Raw genomic sequence first — 23,878 nt, 5'->3', positions numbered from 1 at the left:
TTGTAGATACTAATTTGGTGACCAAAGATTTTGACAGCACTCGAGAATTTCTTTCTGTGTGACACATTACATAAATTCTGATATAAACAAGATTATTTGTAAAAATTCTTCTGTATACACAGATTTATCGTGAATTTCTCATCATTAATTTGTATATTATTCCTGTCACTGGAGGGCTGGAAAAGTGTTCTTTGATTTCACAAATGTTTCTAATGTTCTGACCGTGAGTGTTGTGTGAGATTGAATTGGACGGTGTTTGTTGGCCACAGGACCAGGCTGCAAGCATCAGCTTCTCTGCACGGTGAAATGCTCCACCTAGCAGTCTGGATGAGAACTGCCAAAGCTCATCGCCAAAAGAGTAATGAGGAATTGCAACTTGATACATTTAAAAAGATTATTTGCGCAAGTTCAAATTGACCCTATTTTCCTTCCTATCCAAGATTAAATTTATTTTCAGGATAGCTAAAGACAACTTTGACGGTTAATATTTGTGCATAAAATATATATTGAAATATTTCTTGTCTTAATCAGTTGTGGAAACACAGCCTGTAATAAATATTTCCATTTACTAATTTACAGTCAGTAGGAGCAAAATTATTACTCAAGTTTGGAATATTTATTTTTAAAGTGGCATAAACTGCTGGTGTTCTTTCTCACTCGGATGTAAACTTATTTTTATTTATTGTATTCAGTAGGCATTGTTCAAGCCTACATTATTTGGTGAAGTTTGGACACAAAGTACTTTTCTTCAGGAAATAATGTCACGCTATTTTTCTTCCAGTGTATAATCACAAATAATACCCATCAGATACTATATTTTTCCAATACCTTTTATAGAAATTGTAAATATGTTTTAATGTCTTTTTATATTACTTGTTGACAAGGCATCATAAAATAGTGTCACCATTTCATCACGATTTTGTCTGGACACATCCACTGTTTAAAAATCACATGCAGCAGGAATTCTCCATCTTCGTATTATCAATCAAAGAAAATATTCATGAGGTGCACAATCTCATTCATTCCTTTGGCAACAATTTTGCCTCTCTTTTATAAAAAGGAATTTGGGCTTTATTTACAAAAATACTGCAAATTAAGATTGGTTAACTAGAGTTTAATTTCTTAATATGAAGGCAATCTATATTCTTGCATAAAGCACAAATAACAAGAATGTTCCTAAAAGTCAAACCTCTGAGCCAGCTTAAATGCTGAAAACAATATTGTGTAACTTAATTTGGTAATGAAATGGGTTTGAAAATAATTCATGTTTTTTATTTTGCAGGGCAGTGCCTTGATGGAGAGTTTTCCTCTGATGGATTCAGGCCATGCCAATCATGTCCTTTGGGAACGTACCAGACAGAGTTTGGGCGAACTTCATGCTTTTCTTGTGGTGGAGGTTTAACAACAAAACGTGAAGGAGCAGCATCTTTTCAGGATTGCGAAACTAAAGGTAAAATCGTGTTGTAGACTATGGGCTGGATTCTCCGGTTTCCCACCGATGTGTTTCTCGCTGGTGTGTTGTTAGCCGGCAGCGGGATTCTGTCTTCCCACTGCATGCCATTGGGATTTCCCATTGAAGCCACACTACGCCGCCGGGAAACTCACAGGCGGAGCTGCACTGCCGGTGGGAAAATGAATTTAATCCTGATGAGATTTGCTGAATGTTCCAGTCAGAAGTGCCAGGGACCTTGGGTGAGTGTCTGTGTGGAGTTTGCACTTTCTTCCCGTGTCTGCATGGGTTTCCTCCGGATGCATCGGTTTCCTCCCGCAGTCCAAAGATGTGCGGGTTAGGTGGATTGGCCATTCTAAATTGCCTGATAGTGTCCAGGTTTGGCTACAAGGGTGGGGTGGATGGGGGAGTGGACATTTCTTTCGGAATGTTGGGGCAGACTCGATGGCCCATATCGCCTCCTTCTGCACTGTAAGGATTCTATGATTGACAAGCTTTTCTTGGGAAGCAGAATTTTATAAAGTAAGGTTATGCTGCACTTTTATAATGGTCATCAGAAGTGTTATTGTCGAGGGTTTTTAAGCACAATGATGTAATTATAGGTGCATTAATACCTTTGTGCTTGCTGCAACTAATATTTTTATTGTTTTTTTTGGATCAGATTTTCTGATTATAGTTCAGAAAGAAAGCATTCGACAATCGTGCCTGCTATTTGAAAGAGTTATCTAATTAATTTCACACTCTGTTGTTTTCCAGTAGTCTTGGTCAACAGCACCATCATATTGATGACATAAGAAACACATGAGCAAGAGTTTTCCAGTAGTCCTGCAGTTGTTTCCCCTTCAAGTATTTGTGCATTTCATTTTGAAGGTTAATGTTGCAAAGAGACTTGGGTATGACTGTAAAAGGAACTCCGAAAGGTATCATGCAGGTGTAGAATTAGCATTCAAAGGTTAATGTGTGGGATTATGGAAACAGCACCATCATATTGATGACATAAGAAACACATAACCAAGAGTCGAGAGGGAGAATGTTCCTAGCTTAGGCAGGCTAACACTACGTTATCTGTATGTAATCCTGTTATGAACCAGTTATTGTTTAAACATACCAATGTCTCAGCAACCATTCCTTAGCCAGCCCAAGCAACATACAATATGGAGGGAGCTGTGAAGGACCAAATCAAATGCTGAATTGGGCAAAGATAAGAGCAAATTGCAGATGCTGGAATCTGATACAAAAACAGAAAATACTGGACAACCTCAGCAGGTCTGACAGCATCTGTGGAGAGAGAAGGGAGCTAACGTTTTGAGTCTGGATGACTCTTTGTCAAAGCTGGAGAGAACTGGAAATGGGGTCAGATTTATACTGATGTGGTGGGGGGGGGGGGGGGGGGGGGGGGAGCAGTGGGTCTGGATACAGGGTCAGCCATAGGTGCAGATTGACAAAGATATTGTAGACAAAAAGACAAAGAGAATGTAAATGGTGGTGATCAAGGCCAAGAAAGGTTCTGATAGTGACACATTCGGGGCCCGATCGAATGGCCTCGTCGTACCCAACTCAGTGACGCGATGAGGCTGTTACATATTGCGAGATTTGCGATGCTCTGAACACCCCGTGATCTGGATCTTGCCCTCACTGGGCAAGATAGGCTCACTGAAATATGTCAGCGCTGGATTTTCCCAAGACGCGGGAATGAACGCCCATGCCTGGGAGACCGTGCCATGACGCCATTTAACACTGGTCCAAAGTGCCAGGGGGCCCAGATGGCGTTGCTAGGTTGACAGTGCCAGGTTGACAGTGCCAGGGATTGGGCCTGGGATGCCCTGCCCTTATGAGGTGGTATGAGGGGGATGCTCGAGGACCCCCTAACAGGTAAATTTGGGGGGTGGGGTCCGGATACCGCAGTGGGGAGGTCGAGAGATTGGTGCTGCATTTTAAAATGGCGTCCCGATCTCTTCTTGCACTGACAAGCTGAATTGAAGGTAAGTATGGACTCGGCGGAGCATTCATCGCCAAGGCCAAAACAAAAGTCCACTTTGATAGCGGGGTGGTTCTCAGCACTGAAGATGCTGAGAAACACCACGCTAAGTGCACCCCAAACGGGACTCTGTTTGTTTTCCATTAAGTTGTGCCCTAAGAGATCAGAATGAAAGCCAAATTGGGCACTTTGGCGAAAATGATCCTTGACATTCCAAATTGCTTCAGTGTTGGACATTAAGTCTAAAGCTGAAACAGTAAATAGGTTATTTTACTCCAAAATAGCAGATTATGTTATTGCAAGACAAGGCTGATCTCAGATAAATTTGAAGTCTTAAAAATCTTCGATAACTATTTCATCTTGAGGAGCTACACGATTCTTGAAAGGGCCCAATTCAACAAAAGGGTCCAAAATCAAAAGCCAGGTGCATCAGTAATTGGTTTTATTCATGACATTTTATACACTGGCTGAAGGTTGCGAGAATGGAGACCTAAAAGCAAAATGAATACGTGACTGCATTGTAGTCGGTGTTACTGATAACACTCTATCAGACCTACTGCAGTCTTAGGCAGACCTAACCTTAGAGAAAGCAATACAACTGGTGACACAAACAAAAGGTCCATAAACACAACAGGGCAACATGGAGTGTTGAAAAAATCCTTGGCCCAGAAAACCTCCAGTGACTATACCATTCATTCAGCATAGGAACAAAATACACTTCAGAGAAGAAGATACCAGGGAAAATGCCATCAAACCATGCCTGCTCTGTGGTCCCAAAAAGACGCAGAAATGCAAGCAGTGTCCAGAAAGCACTGCTGAATGCTTTCTCTGCAAAACGGTTGGACATTTTGGGAAACTGTGCCAAGTAAAGCCTATAACATCTGCAGGTATTAAGGAGAAAGCCTTCACACACAAGGCCATTAATGAAATTGAACCAAAATGTTTCCTGGGTAAGGTCAAAGACCCACAGCACGTATTCTGGATTGCATGTTTATGTTTATAGACATGTCACCAACATTAAACTGGATACAGGAGCAAGTTTTATCAGACAAAGAACCCTGGATATTAATACAGTGCTTGAAACCAACAGAAGCCCAGCTATATGGTCTCGGGGGAATTAAACTGTAAGTCAAGGGAATGTAACAGGCAACACTCCAGTACAAGTGAAAACAGATACAAGTGGAAACTTTATTCTCTTAGTCAAAAAGCCTGTATAGACCTCAATCCTATTAACAAGTTGGAGGAAATCAATCAGCAAGGACCTAGGTCTGACTTCAGAAAAACATTCAAGATATCGAGACAATTTCAACAGCACTTTAAATTAGGAGCGGTGTCAAATTTTGGTGCCGATTTGTGCTAACCTTATGTGCGAGCCAGCAAGATTAGATGTCAGGGTTAGAAGCTGGGAGAACAAGGGGGTGGAAGGAATGAGGGATTTGTTTCTGGAGGTGCGGTTTGCAAGTTTAGAGAAGCTGTCAAAGAGGTTTGGGCTCTCGCAGTCAAAAAAGGTTTTAGTGTTTGCAGGTTTGGTGCTTTGCGAGGAAGTTTTTCCCGTCTTTTCCGTTAGTGCCACCATCGTCGGTGTTGGAAAGGGTTCTGTCACTCATGGGTATGGAGGAAGGGAGTACTTTGGGAGGATCCTGGCTGAGGATACTACATCCTTGGAGGGGATTAAGGCCAAGTGGGAGGAGGAGTTGGCGGCAGAATTGGAGGAGAGGATGTGGTGTAAAGGCCTGCAAAGGGTGAACGCTATTTCGTCCTGCGCGAGACTTGGTTAAGGTGGTACACCAGGCACATTTAACAAGGTCCAGGCCTAATCGGCTGTTTGAAGGAGTGGAGTATAAGTGTAAGCGCTGTAGGAGGGGCCTGGCGAGTTATAGACGTATGTTCTGGCCATTTCCTGAGCTCGTGAGATTTTGGGTCTCCTTCAGCACCACGTCAGCGATTCTACAAATTGAATTGGAGCCCTTGGGGCCATATTTGGGGTGTCAGACCTGACGGAGCTGCAGATGGGTGCGGGGGCGGACGTCTTAGCCTTCTCCTCGCTGATTACTCACAGGCAGGTTTTGTTGTGAGTGGAGGTCAGCTTCTCCATCCAGTGCCTCAGTATGGCTGCGGGATCTTATGGAGTTTTTGTACATTGAGAAATTTAAGTACACCATAAGGCGTGAAGTTGAGGGGTTGTGCAAAAGATGACAGCCGTTTATTTGATATTTGAAAGAACTTGTTAGAGTCAGCTGTTGGGGGGCTTGGTATGTTGTTGGGAGGGTGGGGGTTATGTTTTTGGTGTCTTTTCCTGTTTTATCGTTTTGTACTTAACAAAAAATGTTCAATAAAAATATTTTTTTAAAAAGAAAGAACATTCTAAAACTATTTACTGGTCTGGGAAGACACAAGATTAAATATAGCATAACAGTCCGGAAAGATGCTAAAGCTGTGTGTCTTTTCACTCTGAGGGAGATACCACACTCACTAATGAAACAGGTCCAACTACAGCTAGAAGAGATGACCAGAATGGGAGTAATCTCTCTGGTCACTGAGCCCACAGACTGATGCTCCAAAGTTCCCATTCCAAAGTCTAATGAATCCCTTTGCATTTGTGTGGACTTGACTCAACCTAATAAGGCCATAGCAAGGGATATTCACCTGATGTCCTCAGAGGACGACAGCGTGATGGAGCTGTCCAGGAAAACAATATTCACAAACTGGATGCCAATAGTGGCTTTTGGCAGGTACCATTCGATGAAATACTGAAATTACTAACAACCTTCATGATTCCATTTGGCAGGTTTTGTTTTAATCGTTCGTCATTTGATATAACCTCAGCACCTGAAATTTCCAATAAACAAATGACTACCATTCTACAGGCCTCAAAAGTCCACGGTGCATCCACTGAAGAGTATTAAAGCAGTTCTGAACAATTTTCAGGAAAAAGGTCTGACACTCCATGGAAAGTGTGAATTTTCTAAAATGTCCATTTGATTCTTCGGCCACACTCAGATCATAAAATTTACAGTGCAGAAGGTGGCCATTCGGCCCATCAAGTCTGCACCAGCCCTTGGAAAGAGCACACTACTTAAGCCCATGCGTCCACCCTATCCCCATAACCCAACCTAACCTTTTTGGACACTAAGGCAATCCACCTAACCACATCGTTAATTGCAAGAGCACAATGTCAGACCAGCAAAAACAAAGCCATTAGTTGTTATGGGCCAGGGTTTAGAGAACCCCAAAATGTATCATGGAGTTCACCTGACCCACAACTTTTATAGATTGTGGTATGGGGAGCACACGGCTCACTCTACAGGTATGGTATGGCAGAAAATGGACCAATGGTTTTTAAAAATAAATTTTGAGTACCCAATTAATTTTTTCCAATTAAGGGGCAATTTAGTGTGTTCAATCCACCTACCTTGCACATCTTTGGGTTATGGGGGCGAAACCCACACAAACACGGGGAGAATGTGCAAACTCCACACGGACAGTGACCCAGAGCCAGGATTGAACCTGAGACCTCGGCACCGTGAGACTGCAGTGCTACCACTGCGCCACCGTGCTGCCCTGGACCAGTGGTTTTTAAAACAAAACAATATTTATTCTATGAACTCAAGTTAACCTTTTTAAAACAAACAGTGAATATCTTAGCAACCAGTAACTCAAATACATCCCCCAAAGAATACAACACTAAGGAACCTGTATGCTGTCCTTTTACACCCAAAAGACTTAACAAACCTTCAAACAGGAGCACATTAGGTTTACATTTAATACTGAGACCTTTTTACAATTCTGAGTTCACCAAATGATCCATAGATAGTCTTTGGATGGCAGAGATCAACAGCAGTGCAGCTCACTGAAAAAACACAGGCACACCAAAGCTTTTCTCAAACTGAAACTAAAAAGCGGTAGAGCTCAGCTCCACCCATACTCTGACATTACTCCAGTAACATAAGCAGCTGCATTTCTTAAAGGTACATTTCATAAACACCCATTTCTTAAAGGGTACTCTCATATGACACCTCCGCCCCCCCAGTAAAAAAAAATAAACCATCAACTTCAAGATGGTTCCATTTTTCACCTTTTCACCATCCTTTAAGAAATGCACACAGTAAATGTACTTTATCATTTCAAAAGACAACACACGCAAACAAGTATAATATAGTCCATTTTTGTTCCGTTCTTCTTTCTCCAACTGAAATCCTTCTCAATTAACAGTCTCTTTGAACAAGATGGTCTCTGCACGATGTGTCCATTGCTCTACGCCTCAGCATTTCTCTTTAAAGTCAGATAATTTAGTTCAATCTGATCATAGAGTCCCTTGCAATTCTCCAACACAGGAGCATTAGTTATCACCGTTTTCAGGCAGTCAAATGCCTGTTGAAAGTCCGCTGTCCATTGAAATTTTCGACGTTTCTTAAGCAAGTCCATCAGTGGATCAATCACGCTCCAAAACTTTTGCACAAATGTTCGATCAAATCCACTCATGCCAAGAAATCGCATTATTTCCCTTTGTCTCAAGGGTATCGAAAACTCCTCAAGGAAAGTGATTCGGGCTTTTCCAAATTCACTTTTGGCTAGGTTTATCACCAAATCCGCCTTCTGGAGTCGATCGAATAACTCCATCAGATGTTTCAAATGTTCTGTCCATGTCTGGCTGAAAATTATCAGATCGTCGATGTATACCGCACAATTGGGCAATCTTGAAACGACTTTGTTAGCTAACCGTTGAAATGCGGCTGGGGCGTTTTTCATGCCAAATGGCATAACTTTGAATTGGTATATACCATCTGGAGTCACAAAAGTTGAAATCTCCTTCGCCCTTTCAGATAAAGGTGCCTGCCAGTAACCTTTAAGTAAATCCAATTTGGAAATAAAGACTGCTTGTCCCACTTCCTCAAACGTGGGATAGGATAAGAGTCCATTCTTGTAACTGCATTAACCTTTCTATAGTCCACACACAACCATTGGGTACCGTCTGGTTTAGGTACCATCACAATGGGTGAAAACCATCTGGGGCTAGTTTAGCTCACTGGGCTAAATTGCTGGCTTTTAAAGCAGGCCAGCAGGACGGTTCGATTCCCGTACCAGCCTCGCCGACAGGCGCCGGAATGTGTTGACTAGGGGCTTTTCACAGTAACTTCATTGAAGCCTACTCGTGACAATAAGCGATTTTCATTTCATTTCATTCATTGGATGCAACCCACTTCAATTATGCCATTTTTACGCATACTCTCAATCTCTTTGTTAACCTGTGCCAATTTTAAAGGGTTAAGTCTGTATGGATGTTGTTTGATTGGACCAGCATTTCCCACATCTACATCATGTATAGCCATTTTAGTACTTCCCAATTTATCTCTACAAATTGCCCATGTGATATCAATAACTCTTTCAGGTCAGTTCATTTTTCCTCTGGAAGGTAACTCAACAATTTAACCCAATTTTTAAGAATATCCTCATTTTCCAATTTAATTTGAGGTATATCGAAATCTCAGTCATCTGGATTTGGTTCGTCACTTTCAGTTAGAATCATTAAAACCTCCTTTTTCTCTCCTTCCCTTTCAAAGTACCTTTTAAGCATATTCACATGACACACTCGGTGATTCTTCCTTCTATCGGGTGTTTTTAACCACATAATTCACCTCACTTAATTTCCTTTCAATCTGATACGGTCCACAAAACCTAGCTTTTAAAGGTTCACCAACCACTGGTAACAATACTAAAACTTTATCTCCACTGGCAAAACTACAAACTTTGGATTTCTTGTCCGCTACCCATTTCATCACATTTTGTGCAACTTTTAAATGTTGTCTAGCCAATTCACCTGCTCTATTTAATCGCTCCCTAAAATCTGACACGTAATCCAATAATGTAATTTCCAATTTCTCACTCACCAATTTGTCCTTAATCAATTTAAGTGGTCCTCTTACCTCATGACCAAAAATTAGTTCAAAAGGACTAAATTTGGTTGACTCATTAGGTGCATCCCTAATTGCAAACAGTACGAATGGAATTCCTTTATCCCAATCCTCTGTACAATCATGACAATAAGCCCTCAACATTGTCTTTAATGTCTGATGCCACCTTTATAACGCTCCCTGCGATTCTGGATGGTACGCAGTTAATTTAAATTGTTTTATTCCTAAGCTATCCATTACTTCTTTGAATAACCTGGAGGTAAAATTTGATCCTTGATCTGATTGTATTTTTGTGGGTAGTCCATATCTCGTAAAGAATTAAAGTAATTCCTCCACAGTCTTTTTAGCTGTAATAGTACGTACTGGAATGGCCTCCGGAAACCTAGTAGACACATCCATTATAGTCAAAAGATATTGATTCCCACTTTTTGTTTTCGGAAGTGGTCCTACGCAATCAATTAGGACCCTTGTAAAAGGTTCCTCAAATGCTGGAATGGGTATTAAGGGCGCTGGTTTTATCACTGCTTGAGGTTTCCCTATCACTTGACATGTGTGACATGATGGACAACATTTAACTACATCTTTATGTAGTCCAGGCAAATAAAAATGTTTTTGGATTTTAGCTTGAGTTTTCCTTATTCCCAAATGATCTCCCACTGGTACCTCATGTGCAACTCACAACACCTCCTTACTATACCCTTCTGGCAATATTACTTGATGAACTTCTGCCCACTTTTCATCCGCCAATATATGTAAAGGTCTCCATTCCTCATCAAGACATCACTTTTACGGTAATAACACTCTAGTATACACTCAGATTCCTCTTCCGTGTACGCTTTCTGATACATCTGTTTTATTTCTACATTTTTTTGTTGTAACTCAACCAATTTTCCTGAACTAAAAATATCCGCCTCATCCTTCACCTGTTCTTGTTCTTCAACCATCTGATCAAAAATTGTTTCTGATAATTGCACTTCAACTTCATCACTCTTAGATTTTTCCTCTTGTCTTAACCTGTGACTTTGCGACTTGTTACCACACAATCCGGAAAAATCCCAGGATATTCGTCCTTCAACACTTCAGTTGTCTGATTTTCCACTGGCTTATCAACCACAGTAGGCATCCCTCCCACTTGCGATCCAGCTATATCATTACCCAAGATAAACTGTATTCCTGGACAAGATAGTTTCTCTATTACTCCTACTACCACTTCACCACTCTTCACTGGACTTTCCAACCTTACCTTATATAATGGAACACTACTCCTCTCACCCTGAATTCCACATATTACCTCCTTTTCTGGCAACATTCTTCCCAAACTACATAACTCCTCATCTCTTACCATTCAAGACTGACTAGCTCCCGTATCTCTTAAAATTGTGTCTTCTTTACCTGCTCCTCCTGATGCAGATGAGTAAACTTTACCCACACAAGAAAATTCTTCAAAGACATCTGGCACCTTCTGATCAATCACCTCTTGATCAGGCTGTACAATCTTTTGCACCTCCTTCGCTTCACTTGGGCTTTCCTTTACCACTTTAACAAACCCCACTGTCTTATTCTGTTTTACCACATCAACCTTCCCAGTGCTTTTCTTCAACCACCAGCACTGTGACTTTACAAGGCCTAGTTTATTACAGTGAAAACATTTGAAACGTATCCTTTACTTTTCCACCCTCATGGATCTCTTTTTTAATCTGAGGTACACTCTCCTTATTATCTCCCATCAGATCACCTTTACTTTTACCACTTGAGTATTTCTCATGTCCCCAGTTTCTATCCCTCACAGGCTAAAACTGATGTCGGAAACCAAGCTTTGATTTATGAACTAATTCATAATCACCTGCCATTTCTGCTGCTAACCTCGCAGTTTTAAACCTCTGCTCTTCCACGAGTTCTCACGGCATCCAGAATTGAATTTTTAAACTCCTCCAAAAGTATATTTTTTCTGAGAGCTTCATACGTTTGGTCTATTTTCAAGCCCTTATCCACCTATCAAAATTACTCTGAGCCTTTCAAACTCCATGTATGTTTGACCAAATTCTTTCCTTAAATTTCTAAACCTATGTTAGTCGGCTTCAGACACTAGTTCATATGCACCCAAGATGGATTTTTTCACCTCCTCACTAGTCTCAGATACCTCCTTCGGTAGTGACGCAAACACTTCACTAGCCCTACCTATCAGCTTTGTTTGAATCAGTAATACCCACATGTCCTGTGGCCATTTCATTTGCTTAGCTACCTTCTCAAATGAAATGAAAAAGGCTTCCACTTCCTTCTCGTCGAACCTTGGCAATGCTTGGACATATTTAAATAGATCCCCACCAAGCCTTGGACTTTGACACTGTTTCTCACTATCCTCGGGCGAAATTCTCTGCAGACCGTCGTAACGCCGATTTCCGGCGAGCAAAATTGGTGTAGATGACTCCGGCGTGGGGGCCTTCTTTTAGGCCGCTTTTCTCCGTTCCCGGAGGGGCCAGCAGCGGACTGACGCGATACGCGTCAGTTTCACCAGTTGCGGAAGTGGTGAGACCCGGCGTTTTTGGGGGGGGGGGGGAGGAGGAGAGAGACAGCCTGGCGTTTGGGGGGGGGAGGAGGAGGAGAGAGACAGACCGGCATTTTGGGGGGGGGGGAGGAGGAGGAGGAGGAGAGAGACAGACCGGCATTGGGGGGGGGGGGGGGGGAGGAGAGAGACAGACCGGCATTTTGGGGGGGGGGAGGAGGAGAGAGACAGACCCGGCATTTGGGGGGGGGGGGGGAGGAGAGAGAGAGACAGACCCAGCGTTGGGGGGTTTGCGGCGTTGAGTTGAGAGAGGGGGGGGCGGCGTTGGAGGGGGGGCGGCGTTGGAGGGGGGTAGGGGTGGTGAAGGGGGTAGGGGTGGTGAGGGGGGGTTGGGGTAGGGGCAGCGGCGTGCAGAGGAGGGGGGCGACGGATGCCCGGGGCCAACGCACCGTCGCCCCCCTCTGCATGCAGCTGCCCCTACCCCAACCCCCTCCCCTCACCACCCCTACCCCCCTCCCCACCACCCCTACCCCCTTCACCACCCCTACCCCCCTCCAACGCCGCACCCCCCCCACTAACGCCGCACCCCCCCCCCCCACTAACGGAGGAAGGAAGGGGGGGGAGGAGGAAGGAAGGGGGGGAGGAGGAGAGAGGGGGGGTGTGGGTACCGGCCTTCAGAGGGAGGGGGGGTGTGGGTACCGGCCTTCAGAGGGAGGGGGACGGGGTGTGGGTACCGGCCTTCAGAGGGAGGGGGGGTGTGGGTACCGGCCTTCAGAGGGAGGGGGACGGGGTGTGGGTACCGGCGTTGAGGGGGGGGACCCGGCGTTGAGGGGGGAGGGACCCGGCGTTGAGAGGGGGGGTTGCGGCGATGAGGGGGGGTTGCGGCGTTGAGGGTGGGGGGTTGCGGCGTTGCGAGAGATGGGGGGCGGCGTTGGAGGGGGGTAGGGGCGGTGGGGAGGGGGGTAGTGGCGTTGGAGGGAGGTAGGGGTGGTGATGGGGGGGTGGTTGGGGTAGGGGGCAGCGGTGTACAGAGGGGGGGGGCGATGGTGCGTTGGCCCCGGGCATCCGTCGCCCCCCCTCTCTGCACGCCGCTGCCCCCAAACCCCCCCCCCGATGCCGCAACCCCCCCCGATGCCGCAACCCCCCCTGATGCCGCAACCCCCCCCGATGCCGCAACCCCCGCCCCCCCCATGCCGCAACACCCCCGATGCCGCAACCCCCCCGATGCCGCAACCCCCCCCCCCGATGCTACAACCCCCCCCGATGCCGCAACCCCCCCCCCGATGCCGCAACCCCCCCCCCCCCCCCGACACTGAACGGCGTCAACCATCATCAATGGTTGACGCCGTTTTAAAGCTACTGTGATTTTCGCCGACGTGACCCGTGGCCACGTCGGCGGGAATTCGGCCCATCCGGGCTGGAGATTTGTGGAAACAAAAATATAATGAAATCCCGCCGGCGCCAGCTGTTTTCAGAGGCTGCCGGCGGGATTTGCACAATGCCGGTTTTTGGCCGGTCAGAGAATTAAAAACCCTGCGGGAGCGGAATTAACGCCGCTGCCGGCCGATTCTCCGACCCTGCATGTGGTCGGAGAATTTCGCCCCTCATCTGTATCATCTAACTGTACGTTTCCCTTTATGTCTGCCAATTGTAACTGACTGTTACGTTTCATAGCCATTTTCTGAAATTCAAACTCTCTTTTTCCCTTTCTTCTCTATCTCTTTTTGTTGTGCTAGGGCTATTCTTTCTTTGTTTCTTTCTTCTCTCTCCTTTTCTTTTTCTCATTTCATATTCAAGCTGCTTTAATTCTTTTCATGTTCAAGTTGCTTAATCTGCAACTGGATCTTTGCCATTTCTAATGAGTCAGACTGTATCTCTGGCAACTTTAAATGCTTAGCCACTGCCATAATTACCTCATCTTTTTGCATTTTGTCAGGTAATGTTAACAGCAATGATTTTGCCAAATCTAACAGTCTACTTTTAGTCTCTGTCCGTAAGGTACTGCATGTACCGTCTCCACCCCCCAAAACTTCTGAGCATCTGAAAGAGCTATTGTCCACAACACACACCCCACTTAAACTAAAATACCACACCTGAAAAGCAACCACAATATGCTCACCCCTCACTGTCTTTAAGTTCACTGAGCCAATCCAATAGATAGACTTTTATCCCAGACGAGCCCCCAAATTGTTACTCAATCTACAGGTATGTTATAGCAGAAAATGGACCAGTGGTTGTTTTGTTTTTAAAATGTTTATTATATGAACTCAAGTTAAGCTTTTTAAAACAAACAGTGAATATCTTAGCAACCAGTAACTCAAATACACCCCTAAAGAATACAACACTAAGTAACCTGTATGCTGTCCTTTTACACCCAAAGGACTTAACAAACCTTCAAACAGGAGTACATTAGGTTTACATTTAATACAGAGACATTTTTACAGTCCTGAGTTCACCAAATGATCCAAAGATAGTCTTTGAATGGCAGAGATCAACAGCAGTGCAGCTCACTGAAAAAACACAGACACACCCAAGCTTTTCTCAAACTGAAACTAAAAAGCAGAAGTAGAGCTCAGCTCCACCCATACTCTGACATCATTCCAGTAACATGAGCAGCTCAATTTCTTAAAGGTACATATCTTAAACACCCATTTATTAAAGGGTACTCTCACATGACATAGTGAATTCCCAACCCCTGCTTCTATCCTGGATCTCCATCAATTCCTTGGTATGGTTAATCAGCTGACAGAATTCCTGCCGAACCTGGCGCAAGTTACCAATTCCTTGAGACAACTATTGAAGAAAGTGCCAGCATGGTGTTGGGTGCACATCAGGAGCAGGCATTCAGCCAAATTAAGGAGATGCTGCTTTTACCAAACATATTAGCTTATTATGACCCCTAACAACTATCATTACAGCTGATGCTTCATCTACAGGGGTGGAGCCAGTCCTGTTTCAATAACAACCAAATGGGTATCATAGACTGGTCTATTATGCATCTTGGGTGTTGTCCGAAACAGAAATTTGGTATGCGGTCATAGAGGAAGAGGCTCTCACAGTCACTTGGGCTTGCAATAAATTCTCCTATTATATCATCGGATTAAAGGTCATCATATGGACAGATGGCAAATCCTTAGTTTCTTTACTTGACAAAAAGAAACCCATTAGAACGCCCCTGAAAGTCCAGAGATTAGCTGAGATTAAGGTGCTTTACCTACGAAATGGTAAATGTACAGGACAAGCTGCAAACAACAGCAAATACATTGTCAAGAGCCACCGTGGGCCATCCTGTACAACAGGCCTTATTAGTGAGATCGAAGAACGGCATGGTGGTGCAGTAGTTAGCACTGCTGCCTCACGGCGCCGAGGACCCAGGTTCGATCCCAACCCCAGGTCACTATCTGTGTGGAGTTTGCACATTCTCCCTGTGTCTGTGTGGGTCTCACCCCCACAACTCAAAAGATGTGCAGAGTAGGTGGATTGACCACGTTAAATTGCCCTTTAATTGGAAAACTTACAAAAATTAAAACAATAAATAAATAAAATTAACCAGATTGAGTCATATTCTCATTCATTGCAGAACACCCAAAAAAGCTGCAACAAATTTGCCAAGTGCAGATTCAGGATGAAAATGCATTCACATTTTCCAATACATTTGCAAACTTAGCCACATCAGTATTCCAGTGGAACTTGATTTAAACCTACTTTGAGCAAAAGAAGCACTGTAAGCTAGAGATGACTTGCTGGTGATTCCGATCTCACTCAGTCAGAGACCTTGAAAAGAATGCACTAGGACCACATGGGCATCATGAAATTCACAGCACAAGTCCAGTCTGCTGCCTGGTTGCCTGGAAGATCGAGATCTACAGAATAAATAATTTCTCAGTGTCCAAAGTGAACCCCTTATGTCCACTCAATTTCCAACCGGATGATAGTAATGTCTGGGGATCAGTTTGTTAATGTTTAATGACAAATTCTTCCGTATACTTGCCGATTGCTTTTCCAGTTGGATTGAGGTTAAATATCTGTACACTACAACCACAGTCAAGGAAGTCTTTGGAGCATACGGCATTCCAGACAAGGTTGTTTCCGATAAAGATACACAATGTGCCAAAAGTTACTTCACCCATTTCACAGAGAACTATGGATTTCTCCACCTCACCAGTTCCCTGTGACATCCCCATTTTAATGATGAGGCAGAAAGGGCCACCTTCACTATCAAAGCCCTGGTAAAAAAGAATAAGAATTTTCCGATGGCACTCTTAATTTACAGGTCCACTCCATTGCATTGTGGGTTGGCACTCTCTGAACTGCTGATGGGCAGAAAGCTTTGAACGCAGCTTCAAACCCTACCCAAAAAATGACTTTCAAGGCTAGAAGTACAGTATTATCCAAAGAGTTCAGGAATCAGAGCAGTCCTATTGAAAACAACAGACTTCCAACTATAATCGAAGATACCGTGCCATGAACGTGCCCAGGCTGAGGGAAGGAAAGAAAATATGAGTAAGAGACCAAGGCAGAAAAGGAGTAATTGTCCAGAGGGATGACAATCAACAAAAATTTTATTTAGTACATACTTCAGAAGTACTATTCCTCAAATACATTAGTCATACATTTGGAAGAACTCAGAAATTGAGTCAGAAATTGACAAAGAAACAGATACTGAAACTATCAATGAAGACTAACCAAGTCAAGGAAAAACAGTTCCAAGAAATACTATCAAACAAGAACATGATCAAGGAAAGTCATCAAACTTCTTGACAGATCAAATCTATGAAATCAAAGACTTGGTGGGGACAGGGGGTGGAGATGCGCATTAGGGTTTGAAAGAGTTAATGTGTGGGACTGTGGAAGCAACACTGCCCATAACAATGCTGCAAGAGACACATGATCAAGAGATGAGAGGGAGAATTCATCTAGCTTAGGTAGGCTAACACCTAGTCATGTATATTTGTATATAGTTCCGTTACATCCAATAAACCAGTTATTGTTTCGACAAACCAATGTCTCAGCAATCATTCCTTAGCCTACCCAAGCAGATGCAGCAAGCAATTAGGAATACAAATATCATTTTGGCCTTTATTACAAGGGGACTGGAGTACAGAAACAAAGAGGTCTTGCTACAGTTTTAGTCTCCACATTGAAGAAAGGATTTGGTGAACCAGAAAATGTTCACTAAATTGATCACTAGGACGTGGGGGTTGTCCTATGGCAAGAGGTTGAGTAAACTGAACTTGATTCTCTAGAGTTTAGAAGAATGAGAGGTGATCTCATTGAAACTTACACAATTCAGAAGGGGCTTGATAGGATGGAAGCTGAGAGATTATTTCCATTTGTCGGGAATTCAAAATATGAGGGCACAATGTCAGGATAAGTGGCCGATCATGTAGGACTAGGATCGGCGGACGTTTCCTAATTCAAAGGGTAGTGAATCTTTGGAATTCGTGACCCAGAGGGTTGTGGATGTTTCACTGTTGGATACATTTAAAGTTGGGATCAGGGAATTGAGGATATAGGGAATGGGTGGGAATATGGAGTTGAAGCCCAAGATCAGTCGTGATCGTATTGGATGGCGAAGCAGGTTTCATGGGCAGGGCGGTTACTCCTGCTCCGATTTCTAATGTTCTGATCTCATCCTTAACTCTTGTTGATTGCCTTAAATTTGTGTCCTCTGGTTGATGAAGAAGCAGTTTCTCTTTTTTTACTCTATCAAAATCATTCATAGTATTGTAATCTCAATAAAAAAATTCCTTCAACATTTTGGATGGATTAAAGTGGCTTTTATCCTGTGCTTAATTTCTGGGGCAATTGGAAGCCAAGTCAATTTGCACAGATCTCAGTGATGGCCAACTGAGTTGAAATCTTAAAATTTGGTTTCCCCTTTAGCTTTGGGTGGTCTGAAAGCATATAAAAAGCCAAAAGCAATTTCTGTATTGAATTGTCTTAACATCCACGGCCTTTTGGGAGAGAGAATTCGAGATTTTTCTTACTCCTTTTTTTATAAATGTTTTTATTTTCCATTTTCACATTTTCCTTCAAAATTTACATCCCACGAACAAGCAGTAAATGGTACCAAATACAAAGTTAATACCCTTAACATCGACAATGATCCCATCCTCCCACCACCCCACCCAACGGTCCACCTGTCAATATGTCCATCAAATAAAACAAACCCTCCCACGGTGGAAAGAAAACAAAGGCGAGAAAGAGAAAGGAGTCCGGAATCGCCCATGAGATCCCCCCCCCCCCCCCCCCCCCCCCCACCCCCGACGACACTCAATGTCATCCAACCGCCAAAAGAGTACCGTAAATGACACCCAAGAGTTGTAAATCCCCTCCCTCCCCAACTCCTCCCCGCCACTTCCTCTTGTAAAACTCCTCCCCCAACCTCGGTTCTTTCCTCCCAACTTTCCACCCCGGCTAGACCCCTCGGACCCTGTTCTGCCAGGCTCCGATGGCTGCAGCCCCTCCCCCCACCTCACCCCCGTTCACTGGCCGGCTTAAACCGGCCAGCGTGGAGACCCCCGCTCAGGTCTCTTTCCCTCTTGCCTGGCCCCAGGAAAAACCCAAAAGTCCCCTTTAGCACACAAACCCACATACACACCCACACCCCAAAGAACCCTCATTCCGACTGAAAGTCCCATTTCTTCCCCAGTCCAAATATATACAACGCTGGCTCCTATAGCCCATACACCAGCACGCAGTGAAACAAAAAAGAAAAAATACAGTCATGAGGCTACATCGGTACATGACCATTTCTCAAATCTGCCACAGTCCTGCCTTCGCAAACCTCTCCACTGCTTTCGCCATCCCAAAATAAAAGTCCTTGAACTTGTAGGTCACCCTCAGCTTCGCTGAATATACAATGCCACACTGCACCCTGCTAACATACAGTGCCCTCTTCACCCGGTTGAAGGCAGCCCGCCTCCTCGCCAGCTCCACCGTAAAGTCCTGGTATTTGCGTATACCAGCTCCAGCCCACTGCACCACCCGCTTCTGCTTGGCCCAGCACAGGATCTTCTCCTTCATACTGTACCTACAGAAGCACAGAGTTACTACTCTTGGCGGCTCACTCGCCTTTGGTACAGGCCTCCACGACTGATGAGCCCAATCCAGCTCATATCGGGAGGGATCCTCCCCCCTCCCCCAATAGCTTCGCCAACATCGTGGTAAAATACTCAGTCGGCCTCGGTCCTTCTACTCCTTTGGGCAGCCCCACAATCCTCAAATTCTGTTTTCCTGGTCTTCCATTTTGCCTCGCAGATCCTTGTTGATCTCCATCACCTTCCGCATCCCCTTCCCCATCGAGGTAAGTTGATCACAGTGCTGCAGTAATGTCTCTTCCACTTCCTTCAGCGCCTCACCTTGATCCCGTACCTCTGCCACTGCGCTCACCACCGCCGTCCTCACCGGGGTAATCGCCTCCTCCACCAGTGCTTTCAAAACCGCCCCCATCTCCTTCCTCATTGCTTCTATATGTTTTGTGAACTGCCTTTCGAATTCCACGGCCATCACCTTAGTTATTTATTCAGCCGTAAGGAATTCAGCGTCCTATGGTGCTCCAGCCTCCATTTTATTTACTGACCCCGTGGTGACCTTTCCACTCCCCGACAGACTTTCAGTTCCTTTTTTCACAACCGTTTTTTTGCTGGTCTTCAACATTTCCATTCCCTGTGCTGTCTCCTGACTTTTGCTGCCTCCGCTGCCCTTAGGACCGGGCATTAACCCCCGACAATGCCGTTCCCGAACGGAAGCCCTCCAACGCGCGGCTGCCTCCCGCCCGCCGTCACCGGAAGCTAGATTTTTCTGACTCTTTATGATAAAATTAATGTACACTTCAATATCTCATTTCATTTTCGGATCAGTTGAAATGATTGGAGATGGAAATGAGGCATAATTTATTTTTAACTGTGTTTTTCAAACATTTTAGCTTGTGTTCTGTGAAATTAGGAATGTCTTCTCATCCTAAAGAATTGCTTAATTTTTATTATAGGACAATCTGGAACAGGCATTATGGGCCCTAATTTCCAGAGGCCATGAACTCTTACCCTCACTGGTGTCATCAAGTGCTGACTGATGTGACCATCAATTCTCTAGAGACACGATTGGAAGTAAACTGTGGTTTTAATAGTCTTACAACTGAGCCTGCCTGCGACCAGAGGAACTGAGAGCAGGCTCACGGCTGCAGCACTTTATACTTCTGGTAGTGGGAGGGGCCAAGGGTGGAGCCCTGTACAAGCTCCTCATCTCCCCCTATGGGCGGGGCCGCACAACGGCTCACATACAGAGCCCACAAGGACATAATACAATGCAATGCAATACAGTGTGAATTACAATACAGTATGCATTCACCACTTTCACCCCCTGTTAAAAAATCAAGTCCGGCGGGGGTGACGGGTCTACAAGTTGAGCCGGTCCGGTGGCCAAGTCGTCCTTTGGGATCGGCGGAGCACCGGGGTTGCAGCCTCTTCGGGTGGCTGGGTGGTGACGATCGGTGTGGGTATGAGGGTGGACTCCGGGGGTGTTTCGGTCCGAGCTTCATTCCTGACTGGTGCGACGGGACGCGCAGGAAACCTATAGGCACGGGGGCGCCGAGTGTGGGCAGGGAACCTATAGGCGCGGGGGCACAAGGCGTGGGGGCTTGGGTGGGATGTAGTATGAGGGGTACCTCAGCGGTGGTGGTGGTGGATCCTGCGGGCGCCAGGTCCCGGAGGGAAACGGTGTCCTGACGGCCGTCGGGGTATTCAATAAAGGCGTATTGGGGGTTCGAATGAAGCAGTAGCACTCTCTCTACTAGCGGGTCTGTTTTGTGTGTCCGGACGTGCTTTCGGAGGAGAACAGGGCCCGGTGTCCTCAACCAGGATGGGAGCGAAGCCCCTGTGTAAGTGCCCCTAGAGAAAACAAATAGTTGTTCGTGAGGGGTCTGGTTGGTGGCGGTGCATAGGAGGGACCTAATTGCATGGAGCGCGTTGGGGAGGACCTCCTGCCAATGGGAGGTTGGGAGATTCCTGGACCGGAAGGTCAGTAAGACGGTCTTCCAGACCATCGCGTTCTCCCTCTCCACCTGCCAGTTCCCCCTGGGATTGTAGCTGGTAGTCCTGCTTGAGGCGATGCCCTTGCCGAGCAGGTACTGACGCAGCTCGTCGCTCATAAAGGACGAACCCCTGTCGCTGTGTACGTAGCTGGGGAAACCGAACAGGGTGAAGACGCTGTGCAGGGCTCTGATGACTGTGTGTGAGGTCATATCAGGGGCATGGGATAGCAAACGGGAAGCGGGAGAATTCATCAATGACGTTAAGAAAGTACACATTTCGATTGGTCGAGGGGAGTGTCCCTTTGAAATCGATGCTCAGGCGTTCAAAGGATCGGGAAGCCTTTACCAGGTGGGCCTTGTCTGGTCTATAGAAGTGCGGTTTGCACTCTGTGCAGATCGGGCAATCCCTGGTGATGGCTTTTACCTCCTCGGTGGAGAAAGGCAGATTTCAGGCTTTGACGTAGTGGGCGAGCCGGGTGACCCCCGGGTGGCAGAGGTCGTTGTGGATAACCTTCAGGCGGTCGTCTTGCCGCTGGCGCACGTGCCGTGGGACAGCGCATGTGGGGGCTCGTTGAGCGTCCCCGGTCGATATATGATATCGTAATTATAGGTGGAGAGTTCGATCCTCCACCGCAAGATTTTATCATTTTTAATTTTGCCCCTTTGCGAGTTGTCGAACATGAAGGCAACCGATCTTTGGTCGGTGATGAGGGTAAACCTCCTACCTGCGAGGTAGTGCCTCCGGTGCCGTACGGCTTCCACAATGGCTTGAGCTTCCTTTTCGACTGAGGAGTGTCGAAGTTCCGAAGCGGAGAGGGTTTGGGAGAAGAAAGCTACTGGTCTCCCTGCCTGATTCAGAGTGGCGGCGAGAGCGACATTTGAGGCGTCGCTCTCCACCTGAAAGGGGACGGATTTATCCACCGCCCGCATGACGGCTTTGGTGATGTCCTCCTTAATGCAGTTGAAGGCCTGGCGGGCCTCAGCTGACAATGGGAAGAGTGTGGTCTTAGATAATGGGCGGGCTTTGTCCGCAAACTGGGGGACCCACTGGGCACAATAAGAGAAAAATCCCAGGCACCTCTTGAGGGCCCTGGGGCAATGAGGGAGAGGGAGTTGTAAGAGGGGACGCATACGGTCCGGGTCGGGGCCCAGGACTCCGTTTTCCACGACCTAGCCGAGGATGGCTAGTCTGGTAGTGCGGAAAACGTATTTCTCCATATTGTAGGTGAGGTTGAGTTTCTGGGCGGTTTGGAGAAATAGGTGAAGATTGGCGTCGTGGTCCTGCTGATCATGGCCGCAGATGGTGACATTGTCCAAGTACGGAAACGTGGCCCGCAACCCGTACTGGTCTACCATTCGGTCCATTGTTCGTTAGAACACCGAGACCCCATTCATGACGCCAAAGGGGACCCGGAGGAAATGGAAGAGGCGGCCATCTGCCTCGGACGCCGTGTAGTGGCGGTCCTCCGGGCGGATTGGGAGCTGGTTAGAACATAGAACAGTACAGCAAAGAACAGGCCCTTCGGCCCTCGATGTTGTGCCGAGCAATGATCACCCTACTCAAACCCACGTATCCGCCCTATACCCGTAACCCAACAACCCCCCCTTAACCTTACTTTTTAGGACACTACGGGCAATTTAGCATGGCCAATCCACCTAACCCGCACATCGTTGGACTGTGGGAGGAAACCGGAGCACCCGGAGGAAACCCACGCACACACGGGGAGGACGTGCAGACTCCGCACAGACAGTGACCCAGCCGGGAACCGAACCTGGGACCCTGGAGCTGTGAAGCATTTATGCTAACCACCATGCTACCGTGCTAACTTCAGATCCACCGTGGAGAATATGCGGTACTGGGCGATCTGATTAACTATGTCTGCAATTCTGGGGAGGTGCGTGAACCGGCTAATGGTTTGGCTATAATCAACTACCATTCGTAACTTTTCCCCGGTCTTGACGACCACCACCTGAGCTCTCCAGGGGCTATTACTGGCCTCTATGACTCCCTCACATAGGAGCCGCTGGACTGCGGCTCTAATAAATACCCTGTCCTGCAGGCTATACTGCCTGCTGCGAGTGGCTACGGGTTTGCAGTTAGCAGTGAGATTAGCGAAGAGTGGAGGGGGGTCGATTTTTAGTGTCGCTAGACTGCAGATAGTGAGTGGAGGTAGGGGTCCACCGAAGCTGAGTGTTAGACTCTTGAGATTACATTGGAAATCGAGACCGTGTAAGAGTGGGGCACAGAGGTTGGGCAGTACGTACAGCTGGAAATTAGAGTAGCTGGCGCCCTGAATCGTTAGGGTCGCGACGGTGCGCCCTTGTATGTGGACTGAGTGCGAGCCCGAGGCGAGGGAGATAGTTTGCCGTGCAGGGAAGATAGGGAACGAACAGCGTCTTACCAGGTCAGGATGTACGAAGCTCTCGGTGCTCCCGGAGTCGAAGAGGCACGGTGTCCTGTACCCGTTGATTTTAACGGACATCATCGAGCTCTGGAGGTGCTTCGGACGCGACTGGTCCAACGTGATTGCGTTGACTTGCGGGTAGTCGGCGGCTCGATCAGCTGTGCTGGAGTGGCCCCGTGATTACTGTCCACTGAGGTCGTAGTCGTCGAGGTTCGGTTCGGTTGATGGCCAAGATGGCGGCCCCCGTTGATCGCACGTGGCGGGTGATGAAGAAGGTGGCATCCAAGATGGCCGCCCTGTGGATCGCACGTGGCGGATGGCGAGCAAGATGGTTGCCCCATGACTCGCACGTGGCTGGCCGCGTGGAGGAGGATTGCCAAGATGGCGCCCCCATGAGTCGCACATGTCGGGTGGAAACGGAGTCGGCAGACACGCTGCAGCATTACGGGGTCTGCGGGCCTGTGAGTTTGGGAGGCGAGTGCTCTGGGCTGCGGGGGAGTTAGAAAGTTTTGATTTTGCCAGGCATACTCGGGCATAGTGTCCTTTGCGACCGCAGCTGCTGCAGGTCGCGTTGCGGGCCGGGCAGTGCTGCCGTG

At 46.4% G+C, this 23,878-nt stretch overlaps 1 protein-coding gene across 15 annotated transcripts in view; it reads left to right on the top strand.

Moving 5' to 3' along the window:
- Positions 1-23,878, top strand: part of scube2 (signal peptide, CUB domain, EGF-like 2) — a 229,035-nt gene that overhangs the window by 186,257 nt on the left and 18,900 nt on the right. For all 15 annotated transcript variants that reach the window (XM_038808152.1, XM_038808154.1, XM_038808150.1 and 12 more), the window contains one exon: positions 1,283-1,450. In XM_038808152.1, the coding sequence (XP_038664080.1) occupies positions 1,283-1,450 (168 nt within the window). The remainder of the gene's footprint in view (positions 1-1,282; positions 1,451-23,878) is intronic.

Source organism: Scyliorhinus canicula, chromosome 9 (assembly GCF_902713615.1).
Source record: "Scyliorhinus canicula chromosome 9, sScyCan1.1, whole genome shotgun sequence".
NCBI classification, from domain to species: Eukaryota; Metazoa; Chordata; class Chondrichthyes; order Carcharhiniformes; family Scyliorhinidae; genus Scyliorhinus; species Scyliorhinus canicula.
Note: the sequence above shows the minus strand (reverse complement) of the source record. Positions and strands in the feature narration are given on the sequence as shown.